Here is a 16,026-nt window from a genome sequence, read left to right on the forward strand (position 1 = left end):
AACACCTTGAAACACAAGAACCAAAACACTCCACCAACACAACAACAACACACAAAAAAAAAGGGCACACTTGGATGGAAACAGCAGCTCAAGCGTCCATCCAACAGCAACACTGCGCTGAACACATCCACCCACCGTACTCGAATGTCCTGACGCCTCCAGAAGAGCTGTTGCAGTCGTCGTCGTCGTCGTCGTCGTTCGCTTGTGGCCAGTCGCAACTCCTCGAGCACGCTTTGCTTCCCTCACAGGACATGAACCCTGGATTTACGGATTCGTCCCTCTCCAGCTCGTTTACAAGTGCCACGACCGCGACAGCTACAGTAGTCGCAACGTCTTCATCGTCGTCCTCTTCCGATTCTACCAACACAGACTTTTCCATTGCCTTCTCGATGATTGAGTCGGCGGAAGCCGTCGCCCACACAGGCAACAACGCGAATGCCGCGGCATCTTCATCGTCTTCACTGCACCTCAATGGCTCGCACGCACTCGTGTTCGACACATCCGATGTCGTCCTACCTGCAGACGCCCCCATTGAGTCGTTCCCAGAGTTTGACAATGTTTACGAACAGCAGCACTTTGAGCAAAAGCCCTCAGAACAGACTTACGATGCGCACGCCTTCTGGGACAGTTCGCCATTGCCTCCGTCGAGCAATCCATCGATGCAGAGCACTGAGCCGTTGCTGGCTGGCGAATTCAACCATTTGGGTGGTGCGGCGGTGACGACGACTGGGTTTACCCCAGCCGAGGACACCGCCGCCGCTGCCAACAACGACCACCTTCTTTCGTCGGATGCTTCCATGGAAGGATTGGCCACTCGTACCACCGAACAGGCGGCTGCACCGGAACCGATGAGTCTGTGGAATGGAAAAGAAGGAGCCAACAACGCGCCTTCTCCCTTTGCTTCCTCTGCGACGACTGCGTCGTCCACTGCCCACGCACCATCGGGTCTGCTTGCGCCGCCAGGCGCTGCTGCACACGGCACGTCGTTGCTCCAGCTGCAGCAGTACCACTCGCCCATGCCTTCCGCCCCGTCCTCGGCGACGTCGTCGCCAATGCCCGCCACGCGTCCCGCTGTCCGAGCGAGCTCTATGCTGAATCCCGCCACAGCTGCAGCTGCTACTGCTACTGCTGCCTCGTCCGCTAGACCGACTAGCGTGAGCAGCAGTCAAAGCATCCAAAGCAGCAGCTCGGCTCCTGCGCCTTCTGCGTTAGCATCCGACCCAAACCATCCATTGCCCGCAGGTTTCCGCAGACGGGCGGCGTCCAGCGCGCCAGAGCATCCGCCAGCAGCCTCAGTCCCGCCCACGGCCTCGGCTCCGGTCCCGGCCCCTGCCCACGCTCCAGCAGCGACTGCCCCGCCTTCCGGCTCACACTCGCACCACCAACGCCCTCGTCCTCCGACCGATCTCAAGCCCTATGAGCCCAAACATCGCCCGTTCCCCTTCTGCCGCTCGCTTGCCGAGTTTGACAAGGGCAACAAGGTGGGCGATGGCCAATTCGGAGAAGTCTTTCGCGCGTATGACAAGCTGCACAACAATCGTCCTGTGGCGCTCAAGTCTGTCAAGATGCAAGAGGAGCAAGAAGGGGTAAGGAGGGTTTTTGCTGTGTGTAGAAAATGGGAATGGAGGGCAGGGGTTTTTTTTTTTTTTTTTGTTTTTTTTTCCTTGTTAACTTTGGATTCTTTTGTTCGTGCAGTTCCCCATCACCTCCGTCCGCGAAATCAAAATTTTGAGGTGGCAGTCCTCGCACGAGAATATTGTTCGACTGTACGATCTCGTTCGAGAGGAAAGTCGCGACAAGCGACCAGAGACCTTCTACCTTTGCTTTGAGTTTATGGACTGCGATTTGGAGGCTTTGATCAAGACTCCGACTGTTGTTCTTTCGTCCGGCATCATCAAATGCTACGTGAAGCAGATCATGACTGGGCTCAATCACATGCATCTCAACAACGTGGTGCATCGCGATTTGAAAGGTAACGCGCTTGTGCCCGAATGGCCGAGTTGGAGTGGAATCGGTGTTCTAACTGGGTGTACCAAACATTTTGCAGCTGCAAACATTCTGATCAACAACCGGGGTCAGCTTAAACTGGGCGACTTTGGTCTTGCTCGCGTGCTGCTCGAAAAGAAAAATAAGGACATGGAAGGCGGCTACACGAATCGTGTCGTGACTCTCTGGTACCGCTGTCCTGAGCTTTTGTTGGGCGATACTGCGTACAATACCGCCATTGACATGTGGAGTGTCGGGTGAGTTGTGAACATCACGTTGTTATTGTTTTGTGTTGGTTTGGTTGTTGTTTTTTTTTTTGTTTGTTTTTGTTTGTTTTTGTTTGTTTTTTCAACGTCGACTCACTCGAACTTTTTGTGTTGTATGCTTTGGCAGCTGCATTGTCTATGAAATGTACACGCGATCGACCCTGTTCCGCGAAGAATCCGAGATGGCAATGCTTCGCAAAATTATCGAATTGTGCGGGTCGCCTGCTGGTGAAAGCTGGCCAGACGTCGAAAAACTCCCCAATTTCAAAGATGTGTCGGGCCTCAACTGCAAGCGACGCGTTCGCGAAGCTTTAAATTCAAAAATCCAGTAAGGAGTTTTGTCATGCAAAACCCCATAATGGTCTCTCTCTCCCCTCTCCCTCTCCCTCTCTCTCTCTCTCTCTCTCTCTCTCCCTTTCTCTCTCTCTCTCTCTCTCTCTCTCTCTCTCCCCTCTCCCTCTCTCTCTCTCTCTCTCTCTCTCTCTCTCTCTCTCTCTCTCTCTCTCTCTCTCTCTCTCTCTCTCTCTCTCTCTCGCCCCCTACCCTCCTCCTTGAGCCTTTCTCGCATTCCCCCCCCCATACACACATACACACTCTCTCTGTTGCTTCGTTTGACGGTTGCTCAAAATGGTTGCTCAACTTTGTGTTATCGCTTTTTTTGCGATAATTGTTCTGTTGCCGCTTCCGTCCCCTTGTCCAAAACCTCGTCTTGCCGCTTGACCGCACAGGGACCTGGAAGCAGTCAACTTGATTGATTGCTTGCTGACACTGAACCCTGCAAAGCGCTACTCGGCGACGCAGTGTCTCGATCACGACTACTTCTGGAAGTCCCCGCTGCCCTTGAAGCCAGAAGAGTGAGTTCCTGCCATACCATGGCACCTCAAATTGTGTTGATTGTTGCCGCGCGAACGCATTGTTCTGACGTGATGCTGACACACACACTCGCTCTCCCTCGCTCTCTCGCCTCCACTCTCTCTCTCTCTCTCTCTCTCTCTCTTCCCCCCCCCTCCACTCCCTCTCTTCTTCCACTCCCTCTCCACTCCCTCTCTCCCCTCTCCTCTCTCCTCCCTCTCTCCCTCCCCACCCGCCTTTTCTCTGGTTGCCCCGCCTCGTTACATTTTGCCTCTGCCCCTAGATTGCCTAAAATTCCCGTGAGCCACGAATTTGCCATTCGTCAGAAGAGAGAAAAGGAGCGCCAGCAGGCTCAAATGCATCGCGGTGCGACACACGCACCTGGCCATCCAGGGCAAACCCACGGTCATCCGGGGCAACCCCACCATGGTCATCCAGCGCATCCACAGCATGGACGGCATCCGCCACCACATGCCGCTGCGCCTGGCCATGCTTCGGTACCGGCGTTGAAGCCTGCGACCGCGAGCTATGGCTCTGCTGCTCCGCACTCTGCACACCGACCTGCAACCGCGTCGTATGGCACATCTGGCCAGACGGTGCGGCCTCTCAATCCTGTGCCGAATGGCACCGTTGTGCCACCGCTGAGGCCGGCTCAAGCGTCTGGCCCGTCCACGCACCATGGCGGTCCAACCAGCTCGTCGCATCCGCCTCCTCATCACAGACCGAGCGGCCCTCCACCGCCTCTTGCCGGCCAGCCCAATCGCAGTACTTCTCAGTACTCGACGACGGCTTTGCTCCATGGTCGGGCTGCCTCAAATGCGACGCAGTCGCCGTCTGCTGCTCCCGGAGCTCGTGCGCCCTACGGCACCCCGCCCGGTGCTGGTGCTGCTGGGGCTGTGCCTCGGCCTTACTCGAGCTCTCCGATCGTTGCCCCGCAAAAGCGGCCGCACGAGTCTTCGGGTGCGGGCTTGATGCCAAACCCTCCGTCTGTCGCACACGCACAACCAGGCGCACCAGGCGCTCCGCATGCAGCTGATGCAAAGCGGCCGCGACTGGAACCTGCCGCATCGCAAGGACCCCCGCGTCCTCGCTAAACCGTCGCTTCCATTTCTTCGCTTTGGTGCCATCCTCTGCTACTCTCTTTCTGGTTTGTGGAAGGGTGAGGGGGGGAATTGGTGTTCTTTCTTGTGGTATTGAGCTGGGAATTCGGACAGGGTTGGTCTGCGCTTTTGCTTCTTCCTTTTTTTTCCACCTTATCTTCCTTTAAGATTTTTTGACAACGGCAGAGTGCTCTGCCAACCACAAAAACAAACTAAAAAGGAGAAAATTAACAATTATAACTCAAAAAACGCTACTCGTAACGCTTCAAACAACTAAACCAAAACAAAAACGAAGAAAACAACAACAACCAGAAAAAAAAAAATGCCAACCATTTCAAAAACAACAAAGCCAAAAAAACAATCACACTCGCAATGTTTGTGCTTCTTGTTTTGTTGACTGTCTGCTTGTCTCGATGTGATTGTTCAATGTTAAGTCCATCTATTCCATTTTTGCCTTTTCTGTTTTTTTCAGTGATGTTTACTGGTACAATTCAGACGCAAAGCAAAAAAAACGAAAATCGAACAAAACATCAATCACAAACTGAAACACGCCGAGACTAACACGCGCAGCTCAAATGGCATAAAAGATATTGCGCAAAATGTCTAGGGACTGCCCATGATCCCGAGTCACGCTGGCAAAGTGGATTTGTGAAACACTGGAAAGCCCGCCTTTCCGCCGCAAATCGATGGTGCGCTTGGTGCGAAGGATGGGTGCATTGTCAATGTCACGCATCATTTCCAGATCCTGAGCAGGCAGCAATTTGGACAGTGACCTGAGCTCCAACAGCTCACGCCTGGCGTCGAGATCGAGATCTGCCTCGTCAGCCGCGTTGTTGACAATTGCCACGACCTTGGCAGGAAGCGCCTCGACCTGTTGCATGATGCAATCAGTGTCGGACGAAAGAATCGATTCCTCGCACATTGGGTGATTTAGAGCAGAAAACTCGATGCCGTGATCTGGATCCGAAGGCAATCCAGAGTCCGCCGAATCGTCGCTGGGAATCGAGTCGGAAAAGTCGCTATCAGCCAAGGACGAAGGTGGCGAGAGGGGCGTCGCAACATGGGTCTCAGCAGAAGCGCCTCGGCTCGACCGCTCGGCAGCCAATCGAGCGAGCACCGACGAAGACGAGCGCGAGATGATGCTGGGAACTTGCAGAGGCGGGCCAAACACGGCTTGAAACTCCAACTCTTCTTCGTCGTCGCTGTCAGCGATAGTCTCGTCGTCGTTGTCGTCGTCAAGGTCCGATGACGATGGATTGCGATTGACTTGATGGCAAAAGTGACGTTGCATTGTCTCTGCGCGCGGCACGTCGCGATCGAGGGAAGCGTCGGTTGGCACCTGATGTGTCATCAGCCTCGCCTTTTTGCAAAAGGATTGAGCCTCGCCATCCATCAGACACGCGTCGCTGGCACTGCCGGTCTCTTCAAGAGCCGTGCTGTACCAGTCGCGGGCGCGGTGTTGCAAGTCCGCCACCAGATTTCCGATGAGCAGTGGACGATGCAAGCACCCACGCCCAGGTGCTATCGTGCGAAGCTTATTCAGCGACAAGTCAACGATAGCAGCGTGCTCGGAAAGAGGCGAGCGTGCCTCGTCGGTGAAATGGGTGCTGCGAGAAGCAGACATTGGATGCGGCAGCCACGAAGGCTGTTGTGCAATGTAAAGCCTGTCGCTCAAGCGAGAGGTGCGGCCCGGGAGACCACCAGCAGGAGGTTTGAATGTGTGCTTGAGAGGGGTGAAAACGGGGCGGGCCGCCTCGGGTTGGAACCGGCTCCACCAGTGCTCATCGTCGTCCTCCCCGCTGCTGCTGTGCTCCTCCACATCAATAAACTCTGACTCGTGGTAAGCATTCAGCTCGGACTCTGCATCAAAGTCATCCAAGTTGTCAATGTCTGTCGAAGAGGACTCGCCAGGCGATGTCGCTTCGTCCAGGTCGGTTTGTTCTGATGCATCGACGAAGGGTGAATCGAGCGACGACGAGCCATGAGGTTGAGTGGGCTCTGTGGTCTCATCAGAAGGTTGATCTTCACCATCAAGGTTTAATTCGCGAGCGAACGCCAAGCGTGTCGCCCAATCGTCGGTGGTCGTGTGGGGTTCTGCTTGCATCATCGGTCGCCCGCGAGCAGGTCGGAAGCCAGAGCTCTGGCCATGTAAATGGTAGCTGCTATTCTCATCTTGCCCAGAATTGCTGTCCAAGTCGGCTTGAACAACTGCTTCCTCTTCGGCGAACGATAGCCGCTGAGGTTGGAGGCGGGTGTGACGAACTAATCCGGATTGCCGAACGTGACTTGCCAGCAACACGGAGGTATTTGGCGTAGCTTGACGCTGCAATTCGCTTGTAAATCCATGACGAATTGGCTCGCGGCGCGTTCGCAAACTCCGGCGCAGTGGCTGTTTGGAGCTGGCGGTCATTGTTGTGATTCAGGAATTCTGGATCTGAGAATTTTGATGTTTCTTGTGTTTCGAGGAGTAGTAACGAGGCAAGAAATCTACATGCAAGCGTATGAGAAGCAAAGATTCGGATGTGAGTCATTGCAGAGCAGAGAGCAAAACGAGCGGCAAAAACGCGGAAATGCAGTTGGCAATAGGCACTCAGTCATCAGCCATCAGTCCCCGCCGCCATCCCAGGATCAGCTTGCGAAGGAATGTGTGTATGATCGAACAGCGACCGATCGAGCACGGCGAGGCGTGGAACATCGAGCGGAATGGCACAGCAAACGAAAACGACCGCGCGACAGAAAATTTGGCGGGAAAACTGGTTGCCAAATGCATCAAGCGACCGATGCGCCGCTGTGCACAACCGAGCGAGTCTGCGTTTCTCACTCGGAGATGAATGCGCCTGATGGAACTCACTGGAGTGGAAGAGAGGTCGCGGGAGAGTGTGTGGGCGAGCGGGAGATTGAGAACGAGCGAAATGGTGTCTGAAGCGAGGATTGGCGCCAAAAAATAAATGCACGCTTTACCACGAAATTTCAATTGCAACCAAAAAGCGAGACTGAGACAGCGAGAAGGTTGGAAAAGTGGATGATATTTTTGGAAGGGGGGAATTGCGCAACTTGATAACTTGATGGGGCAAGTCAATTCTCGAAGGCAGACGGCGTGAGCAGCTCCAGGTGACTTTGCTCGAGAAAGGCCATTCTTGATGCTGGTCGGTTCTGATTCTTCTTGCAAACAATGTAGTTTGTTTGCTGGTCAGTATGAGATATTAGTGCACGATATCATCGATGACAGAGGGACATGGCGTCGAGTTTGAGTTTTCACGCCCGTACCGCATGGTCCAAATGAAAACATTCAAAGCATTGCCTCAAACTACATCATCTGGCATCGATCGTCACATAGTCTGAATTCACCAAAAGCAACAATACAAATATGCAAAATACAGCTCAGACTTGAACTTTATTGTGAAATGGCAATGAAAAACGAAGGCGAATCACTCAAATTTTGATCATGCGTTTTCCCGATCCCTGATATCCAGCATTCCCCCCGTATTTTCCAGCCGCAGCATATATTACAATGTAGCAAGATATATTTTCCACGAAATGTCGCACTCGGCAGTCAGTACGCAGGTACCAGCTCGGAGCAACACTTGCTTTTTTCGACCTTGTTGTTTCGGTGAGAATTTGTTTCCGTCACCAACATTTTCGCCAAAGTTTAACAATGGATTTGCTCGCCAAACCTGCGTATGACGCAGAGCAACCTTTTCTCAAGAAAAAAAGGGAACAATTGCAAAGACAAGGATCGTGAGGCTTGCGAAAGCGGACGAAAAACGCGAGAATTGACCGAAAATGAGCCGTTGCTTTGACACTCACTCGGTTCCCACTTAGAAGGGCATCAGACAGCTCATTTTTATACAGCTTTTGCTCGATCGTAGCTTCCAAGCGTCATAAGCAAACACTGAGCACTTTGCGATCGTCAACTGCAAAACTCGCTGCTGTTTGTGATTTTGCCGCTTTCGATTCCGCCAATGCTCCCTCCATTTCCAACAGCCTTACGAATCGCATCAAACATCTTTTCTTCCACGTCTCACTCGTTTTTGTCCAAAGTGTTGTTTGCATTCGGACAGCAGCAGTCTTCCTTTCTTTTCCCCTTCCTCTTTCCAATGCGTTTCACTGCCTTTGTGGCTGTCGCTCTGCTCGGCTTGGTCGCGCTTTCCGCGGCCATTCCCGTTGCTCCCGGCGTCGTCAAGTAACCGCCGCGTCGTCCACCCCACCACCACCATCCCTCACTCATTCACTCATTCCACTCATTCGACTCACTCATTCGATCTCATCGGTCGCGGTCACCTGTCAGCGTGGCTGGCTGGCTTTGGTCAGGTGCCGCGCTGTCCTTGTTGATTGCCCATTTTTTTTTTTTTTTTTTTTTTTTGTTTTGTTCTTCCTTTTTGTGTTTGATGCAGAGCGAGTTGACTGAGTGACACTGCATGTGTGTCTCTCTCTATTCACTCACTCACTCACTCACTCACTCACACTCACACTCACACTCTCAGTCACTGTCGGCTCTGGCTTGAGTCGCAGCATGTGTGTCGCGTTTTTCATTGCATTTTTTTCCCTTTTTTTTTTTCCTTCTTTTTTTTTTTTTTTTGATCAAAACTGGACGAGTGAAGAAGCGACCGACGCGCACACACTCACATCACAATATAAGAGAGAGATCAGAGAGAGAGAGAGACGCCTCACAGCAAGTCCGATTCAGTGCAATCCAAACTCAGTGAACATGATGATTGATTTTATCGCTGACTCCTTTTTTTTTTTTTTTCTTTTTTCTCTTTCTTCCAATATTTCATTTCATTTCATTTCATTTCATTTCATTTCATTGATTGCTTGATTTTTTTGTTGCCAAACGTGACGATAAGAAAAAAACGAAAAGAATCAACAAAAGCAAAAGTAGAAAAAACAAAAGCAAAAGTAGAAAAAAACAAAAGGAGACTTTTTTTCCCATTTCAATCTTCAATCTCAGCGAGTTCAATCTCAGCGAGCGAGAACTCGGAACTTTACCACTCTCACAAAACCCCCCCCCGACCCTCCGACCCTCCGACCAATCCATCCCGAACATGCCTCATTCGATATCAAATCACTCACCATCACTTGTCTGTCTTGGCTTGGCTTTTTTTTTTATTGTGCAGGGTCGCCATCTCGAAGGCGCCCGCCGCCATCAACCCCAACCGCCGCTCGCTCGGCGCAAACCCCGCCGTCAACCTCGGCAACTTTGAGAATGCTCAGGTAGGCCAGAGTCAACGGACGGTGACTCGTTTTTTTTTTTTTGTGGCAGTCATTATTGACGCTGTTCTCACTTTGTTTGCTTCTCGCTTCTCCACTCTTTCCAAAAAAAAAAACTAGTACTACGGTGAAATCGAGATCGGAACCCCGCCGCAAAAGTTCAAGGTCGTCTTCGACACTGGCTCGTCCAACGCGTGGGTCCCCTCGGCCACTTGCAAGATCACCGACCTGCCCTGCGACCTCCACAAAAAGTACCACTCTGAAAAGTCGAGCACCTACGTTGCCAACGGCACCACCTTTGCCATCCAGTACGGCTCTGGCTCGCTCACGGGCTACCTGTCGCAAGACACCTTCACCGTCGCCGGCCTCAAGGTCACCAACCAGGTCTTTGCTGAGGCCACCAACGAGCCCGGCCTTGCTTTCGTCCTTGCTCGCTTTGACGGCCTGCTCGGCCTCGGCTTCCAGGAAATCTCCGTCCTGAACGTTGTCCCCGTCTTCTACAACATGGTCGCCCAGGGCCTGCTCAACTCGGCCTCGTTCGCCTTCTGGCTCAGCCGCAACGGCACCTCCATCCTCAAGCCCGGCGGCGAGCTCGTCCTCGGTGGTGTCGACCCCAGCCACTACACTGGTGCCTTCACCTACATTCCCGTCAGCAAGCCCGGCTACTGGCAGTTCGCCCTCGACTCTGTCCAGGTCGGCTCGACCACCTTTGGCGCCAACACCCAGGGCATTGCTGACTCTGGCACGTCCCTCCTCGCTGGCCCCGTCGCCGACGTCAAGAAGATCAACGCCCAGATTGGCGCCATCGGCATCCTCGCCGAGGAGTGCGACATGATTATCGAGCAGTACGAGCCCATCATTGTCGAGGGCCTCGTCCAGCGCCTCGACCCCGTCACCATTTGCAAGGAGATTGGCTCGTGCAAGGCCAACGCCTCCACCTCGTGCTACACTTGCAAGCTGCTCATCACCGCTCTCGATGCCGAGCTCGGCAACAACCGCACCCAGGCTGCCATCGAGGCCGCCCTCGAGGGCCAGTGCAACCGCCTCCCTTCCCCCGACGGTGAGAGCCTCGTTGACTGCACCAAGCTCGACACTATGCCCACCATCTCGTTCGTCCTCGGCGGCAAGTCCTTCCCCCTCACCCCCAAGCAGTACGTTCTCGAGGTCACCTCGGAGGGCCAGAGCGAGTGCATTTCGGGCTTCATTGGCCTCGATGTTCCCCGTAAGTTTTTTTTTTTTGGTTTTGTTTGGTGTTGATTAATCTTTGTGAATTTTGTCGATTGTGCTGAAAATTTTTGCTCACGAAATGGACATTGTTGTTTTTGTTTGGAACAGCGCCGCTTGGTCCCCTGTACATTCTCGGTGATGTCTTCATGGGCGTCTACTACACTCACTTCGACATGGCCAACAAGCGTGTCGGCTTTGCCCTCTCCACCTAAAGGGTTGAGCGATGCATTGAATGATTGATTTCATTGGAACAATTACCTTTTGCTTTGTGTGTTTCCATCCACATCCAATACAAATTGTTCCTTGTTATCGAGCGCAGCCGTTGAAGGCTATTGGTGTGAGACCACGGACGTGGATGCTTTTGTGCGAGACAGAGACGGGTATAGATGGAAGCAAAAAAAAAAAAAAAAAAAAGTAAGCAGGCATTGATTTTTATTAAAGTGACATTCAGCTGTTGAAGAGCTCGTTTGTGTTGGCCAATAAAACCACATGGCTCAAAGACCAAACATTCTTGGTTTTTGTTGTTGTTTTCTTTTGAATTACTCGGCCGAAGCGGCGGCGGCATCGGCCTCGGCTTCAGCAGCAGCGTCCGGGGCGTCCTTCTCAAGATTGGCGCGGGCAGCGGCGGCCTCGGCTGGGTCAATGTCATTGGTGGCAGTCTTGGAATACCGCGGCTTGGGAGGGGCTTCGGTGCCAAAGGTCGATTTGAATGTCGAGTGGTCGACGCCTTCAAGATCGAGCATCTTCTTGACGTACTGGTGGTGATCGATTTGGAATCGGTTGGTTCCACCAAAGCAGGCCTCGAGCACGTCGAGATCAATGTACTTTGCGAGATATTCAGTGCGATTCGAGTTTGCGACAAAGTGGACCTTGCTTTTGGTCTTTTCGTCAATGAACGGGCTCATGGCCTTCCATGCTGCGCGGAAGAGGAATGGAACATCAAGGAAGAATGCCTGGCCGAGGCGCTCGGGGTTGTGGTTTTGCAGCATGTTGAGGAGCTCACGAGCAAACTTGAGGTCGCCGTTGTGCTTCATCGAGTAGCCGTCCAGTGAGCACACCCAGGTCATTTGGTAAATGTGGGGCTCCATGGTGCGGAAGGCCTGCTCCAGGGCATAGCACATAAAGAAGAGCTTTTCCTCGCTCGAGTGGGGGTCGTGGTAAATGTTGGGGCGCAGCACAATGATGGGTCGTCCGCCCTTGTCGCGGCCGTTCATGTACATGTTGGCGCGCGCCAACGAGGTCTCGATGAACGGATGGGTTGTGATGGACAGCTTGTATACGCCCTGCGAGTTGCGCCACTCTACCGATTCTCTCAACATGCGAGCAGATTTTGGCACATGAAAGTTACGCGCACGCAGGTACCGGAGGATGCATGCCTGGTCGATAAACTTGATGTCCTGGGAAGAGTGGAAAGGAACAAGCCATGTGTGAGTCATCATAGTCGAAAGGAAGGGAAGGTGGGTGACAGTCACACCACCACCCACCACCACCCACCCACCATCACCACACATCCTCCTCATGTTCAAAAGCTGACTGGACGGACAAACGTACTTGTTCAGTGAGGACGACGTCCTGCTCTTGCTGCTTGGCGTTCTTGTCCTTGCTGCTTCCTGCTGCGGCGGATGCGACTGGTGCGCCAGTCAGATCGACCTGGGGTGGGAGCCGTCCCGAGCGGACGAGTGTCTGCAGGATCTGGAATGCCTCTCGCTCCTTGTCGTTGAGGCCTGTTTGCGTCAGGTCAGAAAAGGGGGGGGGAAGGGATGACGGACGTAAGTGAGTATACTACAGGTATGATGTGTGAATTTGACACTTCCAAAGTGGGTGCCGCCGCCTCCTCCGCCTCCGTTTTGTTGTTTGTGTTGTTCATCATATGCATATACAAACTGCCTTTGTCTCCATTCTCCGATGCAGAGTGCTCTGTTGTTTGTCTCTTTTTTTTTTTTTTTTTTTCGGGGTTTTCGGCTCGGCATTTCTTTTCTTTTTATTTTATTTTATTTTATATTTTATTTTATTTTATTTTCCGTGCTTTTTTTTTTTTCCACGCGATCATTCTTTGTTGCCTTTTTTTCTTGTTCGCATCAGTCAGCATTGCATTGTTGTGCAGCTGTGCATTGTCATGCGACGGCGTGTCGAGCAAGACGAGCGAAGAAACAAACAAAAGCCGCAATCCGCGATGAGAAATGCGAATTATTCAAAGAAAAGAGAAGAAAAGGCGGCGACTTTTTTTTTTTTTTTTTTTGAAGGGCTGCCGTTTTTTTCCCCAATTGTCTTTTGTCTTTTCCCCAAACTCTTTGTCTTTTCGGCCAGACTTTGTTATTTTGAATGCATTTGATTCGAAGAATGCATTGCGATATTTTACGGCGAAGAAAGAAGGACGAAAGCGAAGAAGGGACTGCAGGGTGATGATGACCCAGACAGACATGAGACAGCGACAACCACGCGTGTCATGTCAGTCATGCCGCGACTCTCGCTTCTCTGTGTGCTCCTGCCCCCTCCCCACCTTCCAACTTTGAATGGAGCTGCGGCAGACTTGCTCCTCTGAATCAAAAAACCGACCAAAAAACTGCCTCATACGCAGCACGCACGCAGTGGTTTGCTTGTTCGCAGGGTCGCCGCCGCCTTTTTCATTTTTCTTCCGCACCACCAACCACCATCACAATGCAACAGAACTCCAACACTCGCGCCCCCGTTCGTCGTGGCTTTGTCCGTCCTGAAGAGGGAAGAGAGAGAGAGAGAGAGAGAGGGAAAGCGGTGGTCCCATTGAGGATGCATTGCCTTCTGTAAAGTCGTGCTGCTGGGACAAAGCAGAAGCGCCAGACGCAGCCATTGGTTGGAAAAGAAGACCAAAAGTTATTCAAAAAACAAAAAAACAGAGACTGAGAAAAAAGAATAATAATAATAATAATAATAGTGAAAATGATTGATGAAAAAAAACACCCATGCATCAAGTCAAAATAAAACAGTAAAACAGGACAAGAAGAGAGAAGAGAGAAAACGAAGAGAAAAGCAAAGCGAACGAAAAGGTTGAAGATTGCTTTTGGCATTGGGAAGGTCTGAGAATGAATGAATGCAAGAATGTCATTGCACGATCGCTTGCACAGAATAACTGGAAGTCAAAACAATCTGAATACGATGCGAGTTGGAATGGAGAGCCGGGTGCGAGTGCGCGCAATGATTGCTTTTGGCATTGGGAAGGTCTGAGAATGAATGAATGAAAGAAGGAACGAGCTGTCATCACACGATCGCTCGCACATAATAACTGGAAGTCAAAACAATCTGAATACGATGCGAGTTGGAATGGAGAGCCGGGGGAGAGTGCGCAATGATTGCTTTTGGCATTGGGAAGGTCTGAGAATGAATGAATGAAAGAAGGAACGAGCTGTCATCACACGATCGCTCGCACATAATAACTGGAAGTCAAAACAATCTGAATACGATGCGAGTTGGAATGGAGAGCCGGGGGAGAGTGCGCAATGATTGCTTTTGGCATTGGGAAGGTCTGAGAATGAATGAATGAAAGAAGGAACGAGCTGTCATCACACGATCGCTCGCACATAATAACTGGAAGTCAAAACAATCTGAATACGATGCGAGTTGGAATGGAGAGCCGGGGGAGAGTGCGCAATGATTGCTTTTGGCATTGGGAAGGTCTGAGAATGAATGAACGCGATTGACTCGCCGCTTCACTTTCACTCCAATGCAACAACGCCGGAAGTAGCAATGTCAGTATGACTTGTTGGACACTGTTCATCCGATCTGATCCTGCTGCATTGCAGTCCACAAATTCAATCCGCCTCCACACATCAAACAAAGCATCCAATCTTATCTTGCTGTACGCAGCCAGTTAGCAATACACCAATACGAGCAGCAATCAAACCCACCACCAACAAAATGTCGCTCATCCAAGCAGTGCAGGCTGGCGATACTGCGCGCATCGAGGCGCTACTATTGCAGGCTGGGTTGACTGGAGGAGCGGCAGCAGGAGCAGGAGCAGTTGAAGTGATGACGGTCGCAGCAGCAGCAGCCCCCACCACTACCACTACCACTACCACTACCACAACCACGACCACAAGTCCAAGCACTGCGTCTGCTGCTGACATGCTCGGCGCAACGGACGCGACCGGTCGCACGCCGCTCATGCTCGCGGCAGTCGGGCGCGCTGTTGCCGGGTCCCCGCTGGCAGCCGCTCAAGGGCAGCACGACGCTCGCGTCCTGACACTCATCCTCAGGGCGCACCAGGCCATCACGGACCAGCAGCAACAACAACCACAAGAAAGCTCTGCCAATAGCAGCAAAAAGTGCCCGGACTACCTGCGAAGGAGATCGCGCAACGGCTGGTCGGCGCTGCTCTGGGCGTGCAAGACGGGCACGCTCCCATCCGTGCAGGCGCTGCTGGACGCAGGCGCAAATCCATGCGACAAGAGCACGGAACCGCCACAAATTAGCGCGGTGGCATTGGCGTGCGAGGCGGGTGCGCGCGAGACCGTTCAGTTGCTGCTCGCGCGAGGCGCCCGGACTGCGCTGCTCGGATCGCCGGATGTTGGTGCATGGGCTGTCATGCACGCCATCAAGCACGGATGGATTGACGATGCGCTCGAGTGGGTTGCCGCGGGAGCCAACCCGCGAGGCGTATTTGCAAAGCGACAGACATTGCTCCACTTGGCCGTTCAGCACAACCAGATGAGGCTCGTCGCCGCATTGATTGCCAAGGGGGCAAACGTCAACTTGCTCGACCAGTACAACATGTCTCCGCTCCTTGTCGCCGTTCATTCGAGCGCCAGCAACGAAATTCTCGCCGAATTGATCCGGGCAGGCTCGCGGCTGCACGACATTCACTATACACTCGACAACCAGTCACCGCTGGGTTACTTTGCGGGCCAGCGAGGCGAGGCGGCACTGGCTGCGCTCAAAAGTCTCTTGCAGCACGTCCGCAAGGAGCAAATTCAGGCCATGGACCACAAGCCATTATTTCGCGCGCTCAGCATTGGTTCCTCCGACGCGGTCGAGCTGCTGCTCAAGGCGGGCGCCAATCCCAATCTCGGGGCGCCTTCCGGAGAGTCGCCGTTAATGTTTGCCGTGAGTCTCTCGACTGCAGCACTTCCGCCGTCCCCCGACGCGCTGCGCTGCGTGCAGCTGTTGCTAGCTCACGGCGCCTGTTCGGATGATACTCGAGCGTCGTAGCAGTGATGCACGGGAGCATTTTGAGAATGAAAGTGTCCGCTGCTGGTTCAGCGAGAAGCTTTTTTTTTTTCAAGCCATTTTTCAGAACTTTTTTTCTTTATCAGTTCAGTCCACCAGAAAGGGCCTTCTCCAAAACCGACTCGCCCTCCTGTGAGAGTACAAGTCAATGAATTGGAGACTAATTTATTTCGATGCCAGGCGAC

General features: G+C 52.6%; 5 protein-coding genes across 5 annotated transcripts; 3 read left to right on the forward strand and 2 right to left on the reverse strand.

Moving 5' to 3' along the window:
- Positions 1–1,052: 1,052 nt before the first annotated feature.
- CAOG_07450 (galactosyltransferase-associated protein kinase) lies at positions 1,053–3,614 on the forward strand (the record flags this gene model as incomplete). The annotated part of the gene is made up of 7 exons (XM_004343259.1): positions 1,053–1,135; positions 1,253–1,586; positions 1,696–1,972; positions 2,048–2,243; positions 2,380–2,580; positions 2,981–3,106; positions 3,443–3,614. 7 exons carry the CDS (start codon positions 1,053–1,055, stop codon positions 3,612–3,614), a joined length of 1,389 nt encoding a protein of 462 aa, XP_004343309.1.
- Positions 3,615–4,775: 1,161 nt separating this feature from the next.
- CAOG_07451 (hypothetical protein) lies at positions 4,776–6,692 on the reverse strand (the record flags this gene model as incomplete). The annotated part of the gene is made up of 1 exon (XM_004343260.2): positions 4,776–6,692. Exon 1 carries the CDS (start codon positions 6,612–6,614, stop codon positions 4,776–4,778), a length of 1,839 nt encoding a protein of 612 aa, XP_004343310.1. The 5' UTR covers positions 6,615–6,692.
- A 1,556-nt stretch (positions 6,693–8,248) lies between these two features.
- Positions 8,249–10,951, forward strand: CAOG_07452 (lysosomal aspartic protease). The gene is made up of 4 exons (XM_004343261.2): positions 8,249–8,387; positions 9,322–9,418; positions 9,536–10,637; positions 10,751–10,951. The coding sequence occupies exons 1-4, from the start codon at positions 8,302–8,304 to the stop codon at positions 10,852–10,854; spliced, it is 1,389 nt and encodes a 462-aa protein (XP_004343311.1). The 5' UTR covers positions 8,249–8,301; the 3' UTR covers positions 10,855–10,951.
- A 106-nt stretch (positions 10,952–11,057) lies between these two features.
- Positions 11,058–13,518, reverse strand: CAOG_07453 (hypothetical protein). Its single transcript, XM_004343262.2, has 3 exons — positions 13,418–13,518; positions 12,194–12,366; positions 11,058–12,039 (listed from the first exon to the last, which is right to left on the reverse strand). The coding sequence occupies exons 1-3, from the start codon at positions 13,467–13,469 to the stop codon at positions 11,182–11,184; spliced, it is 1,083 nt and encodes a 360-aa protein (XP_004343312.1). The 5' UTR covers positions 13,470–13,518; the 3' UTR covers positions 11,058–11,181.
- An 843-nt stretch (positions 13,519–14,361) lies between these two features.
- Positions 14,362–16,024, forward strand: CAOG_07454 (hypothetical protein). Its single transcript, XM_004343263.2, has one exon. It carries the CDS (start codon positions 14,534–14,536, stop codon positions 15,821–15,823), a length of 1,290 nt encoding a protein of 429 aa, XP_004343313.1. The 5' UTR covers positions 14,362–14,533; the 3' UTR covers positions 15,824–16,024.
- Positions 16,025–16,026: the final 2 nt, after the last annotated feature.

This window comes from Capsaspora owczarzaki (assembly GCF_000151315.2).
Source record: "Capsaspora owczarzaki ATCC 30864 unplaced genomic scaffold supercont2.15, whole genome shotgun sequence".
Taxonomy (NCBI): Eukaryota; class Filasterea; order Ministeriida; family Capsasporidae; genus Capsaspora; species Capsaspora owczarzaki.

Bases quoted from the DNA above. Each gene is read 5' to 3' on its own strand.
- CAOG_07452 (XM_004343261.2), top strand. From the start codon at position 8,302: ATGCGTTTCACTGCCTTTGTGGCTGTCGCTCTGCTCGGCTTGGTCGCG. The intron at 8,388-9,321 runs GTAACCGCCGCG...TTTATTGTGCAG, and splicing joins GTTGCTCCCGGCGTCGTCAA to GGTCGCCATCTCGAAGGCGC. The intron at 10,638-10,750 runs GTAAGTTTTTTT...TGTTTGGAACAG, and splicing joins CATTGGCCTCGATGTTCCCC to CGCCGCTTGGTCCCCTGTAC.
- CAOG_07453 (XM_004343262.2), bottom strand. From the start codon at position 13,469: ATGGCTGCGTCTGGCGCTTCTGCTTTGTCCCAGCAGCACGACTTTACA. The intron at 12,367-13,417 runs GCAATGCATCCT...TGACGCAAACAG, and splicing joins GCAGCACGACTTTACAGAAG to GCCTCAACGACAAGGAGCGA. The intron at 12,040-12,193 runs GTACGTTTGTCC...CACTCTTCCCAG, and splicing joins ACGTCGTCCTCACTGAACAA to GACATCAAGTTTATCGACCA.
- CAOG_07454 (XM_004343263.2), top strand. From the start codon at position 14,534: ATGTCGCTCATCCAAGCAGTGCAGGCTGGCGATACTGCGCGCATCGAG.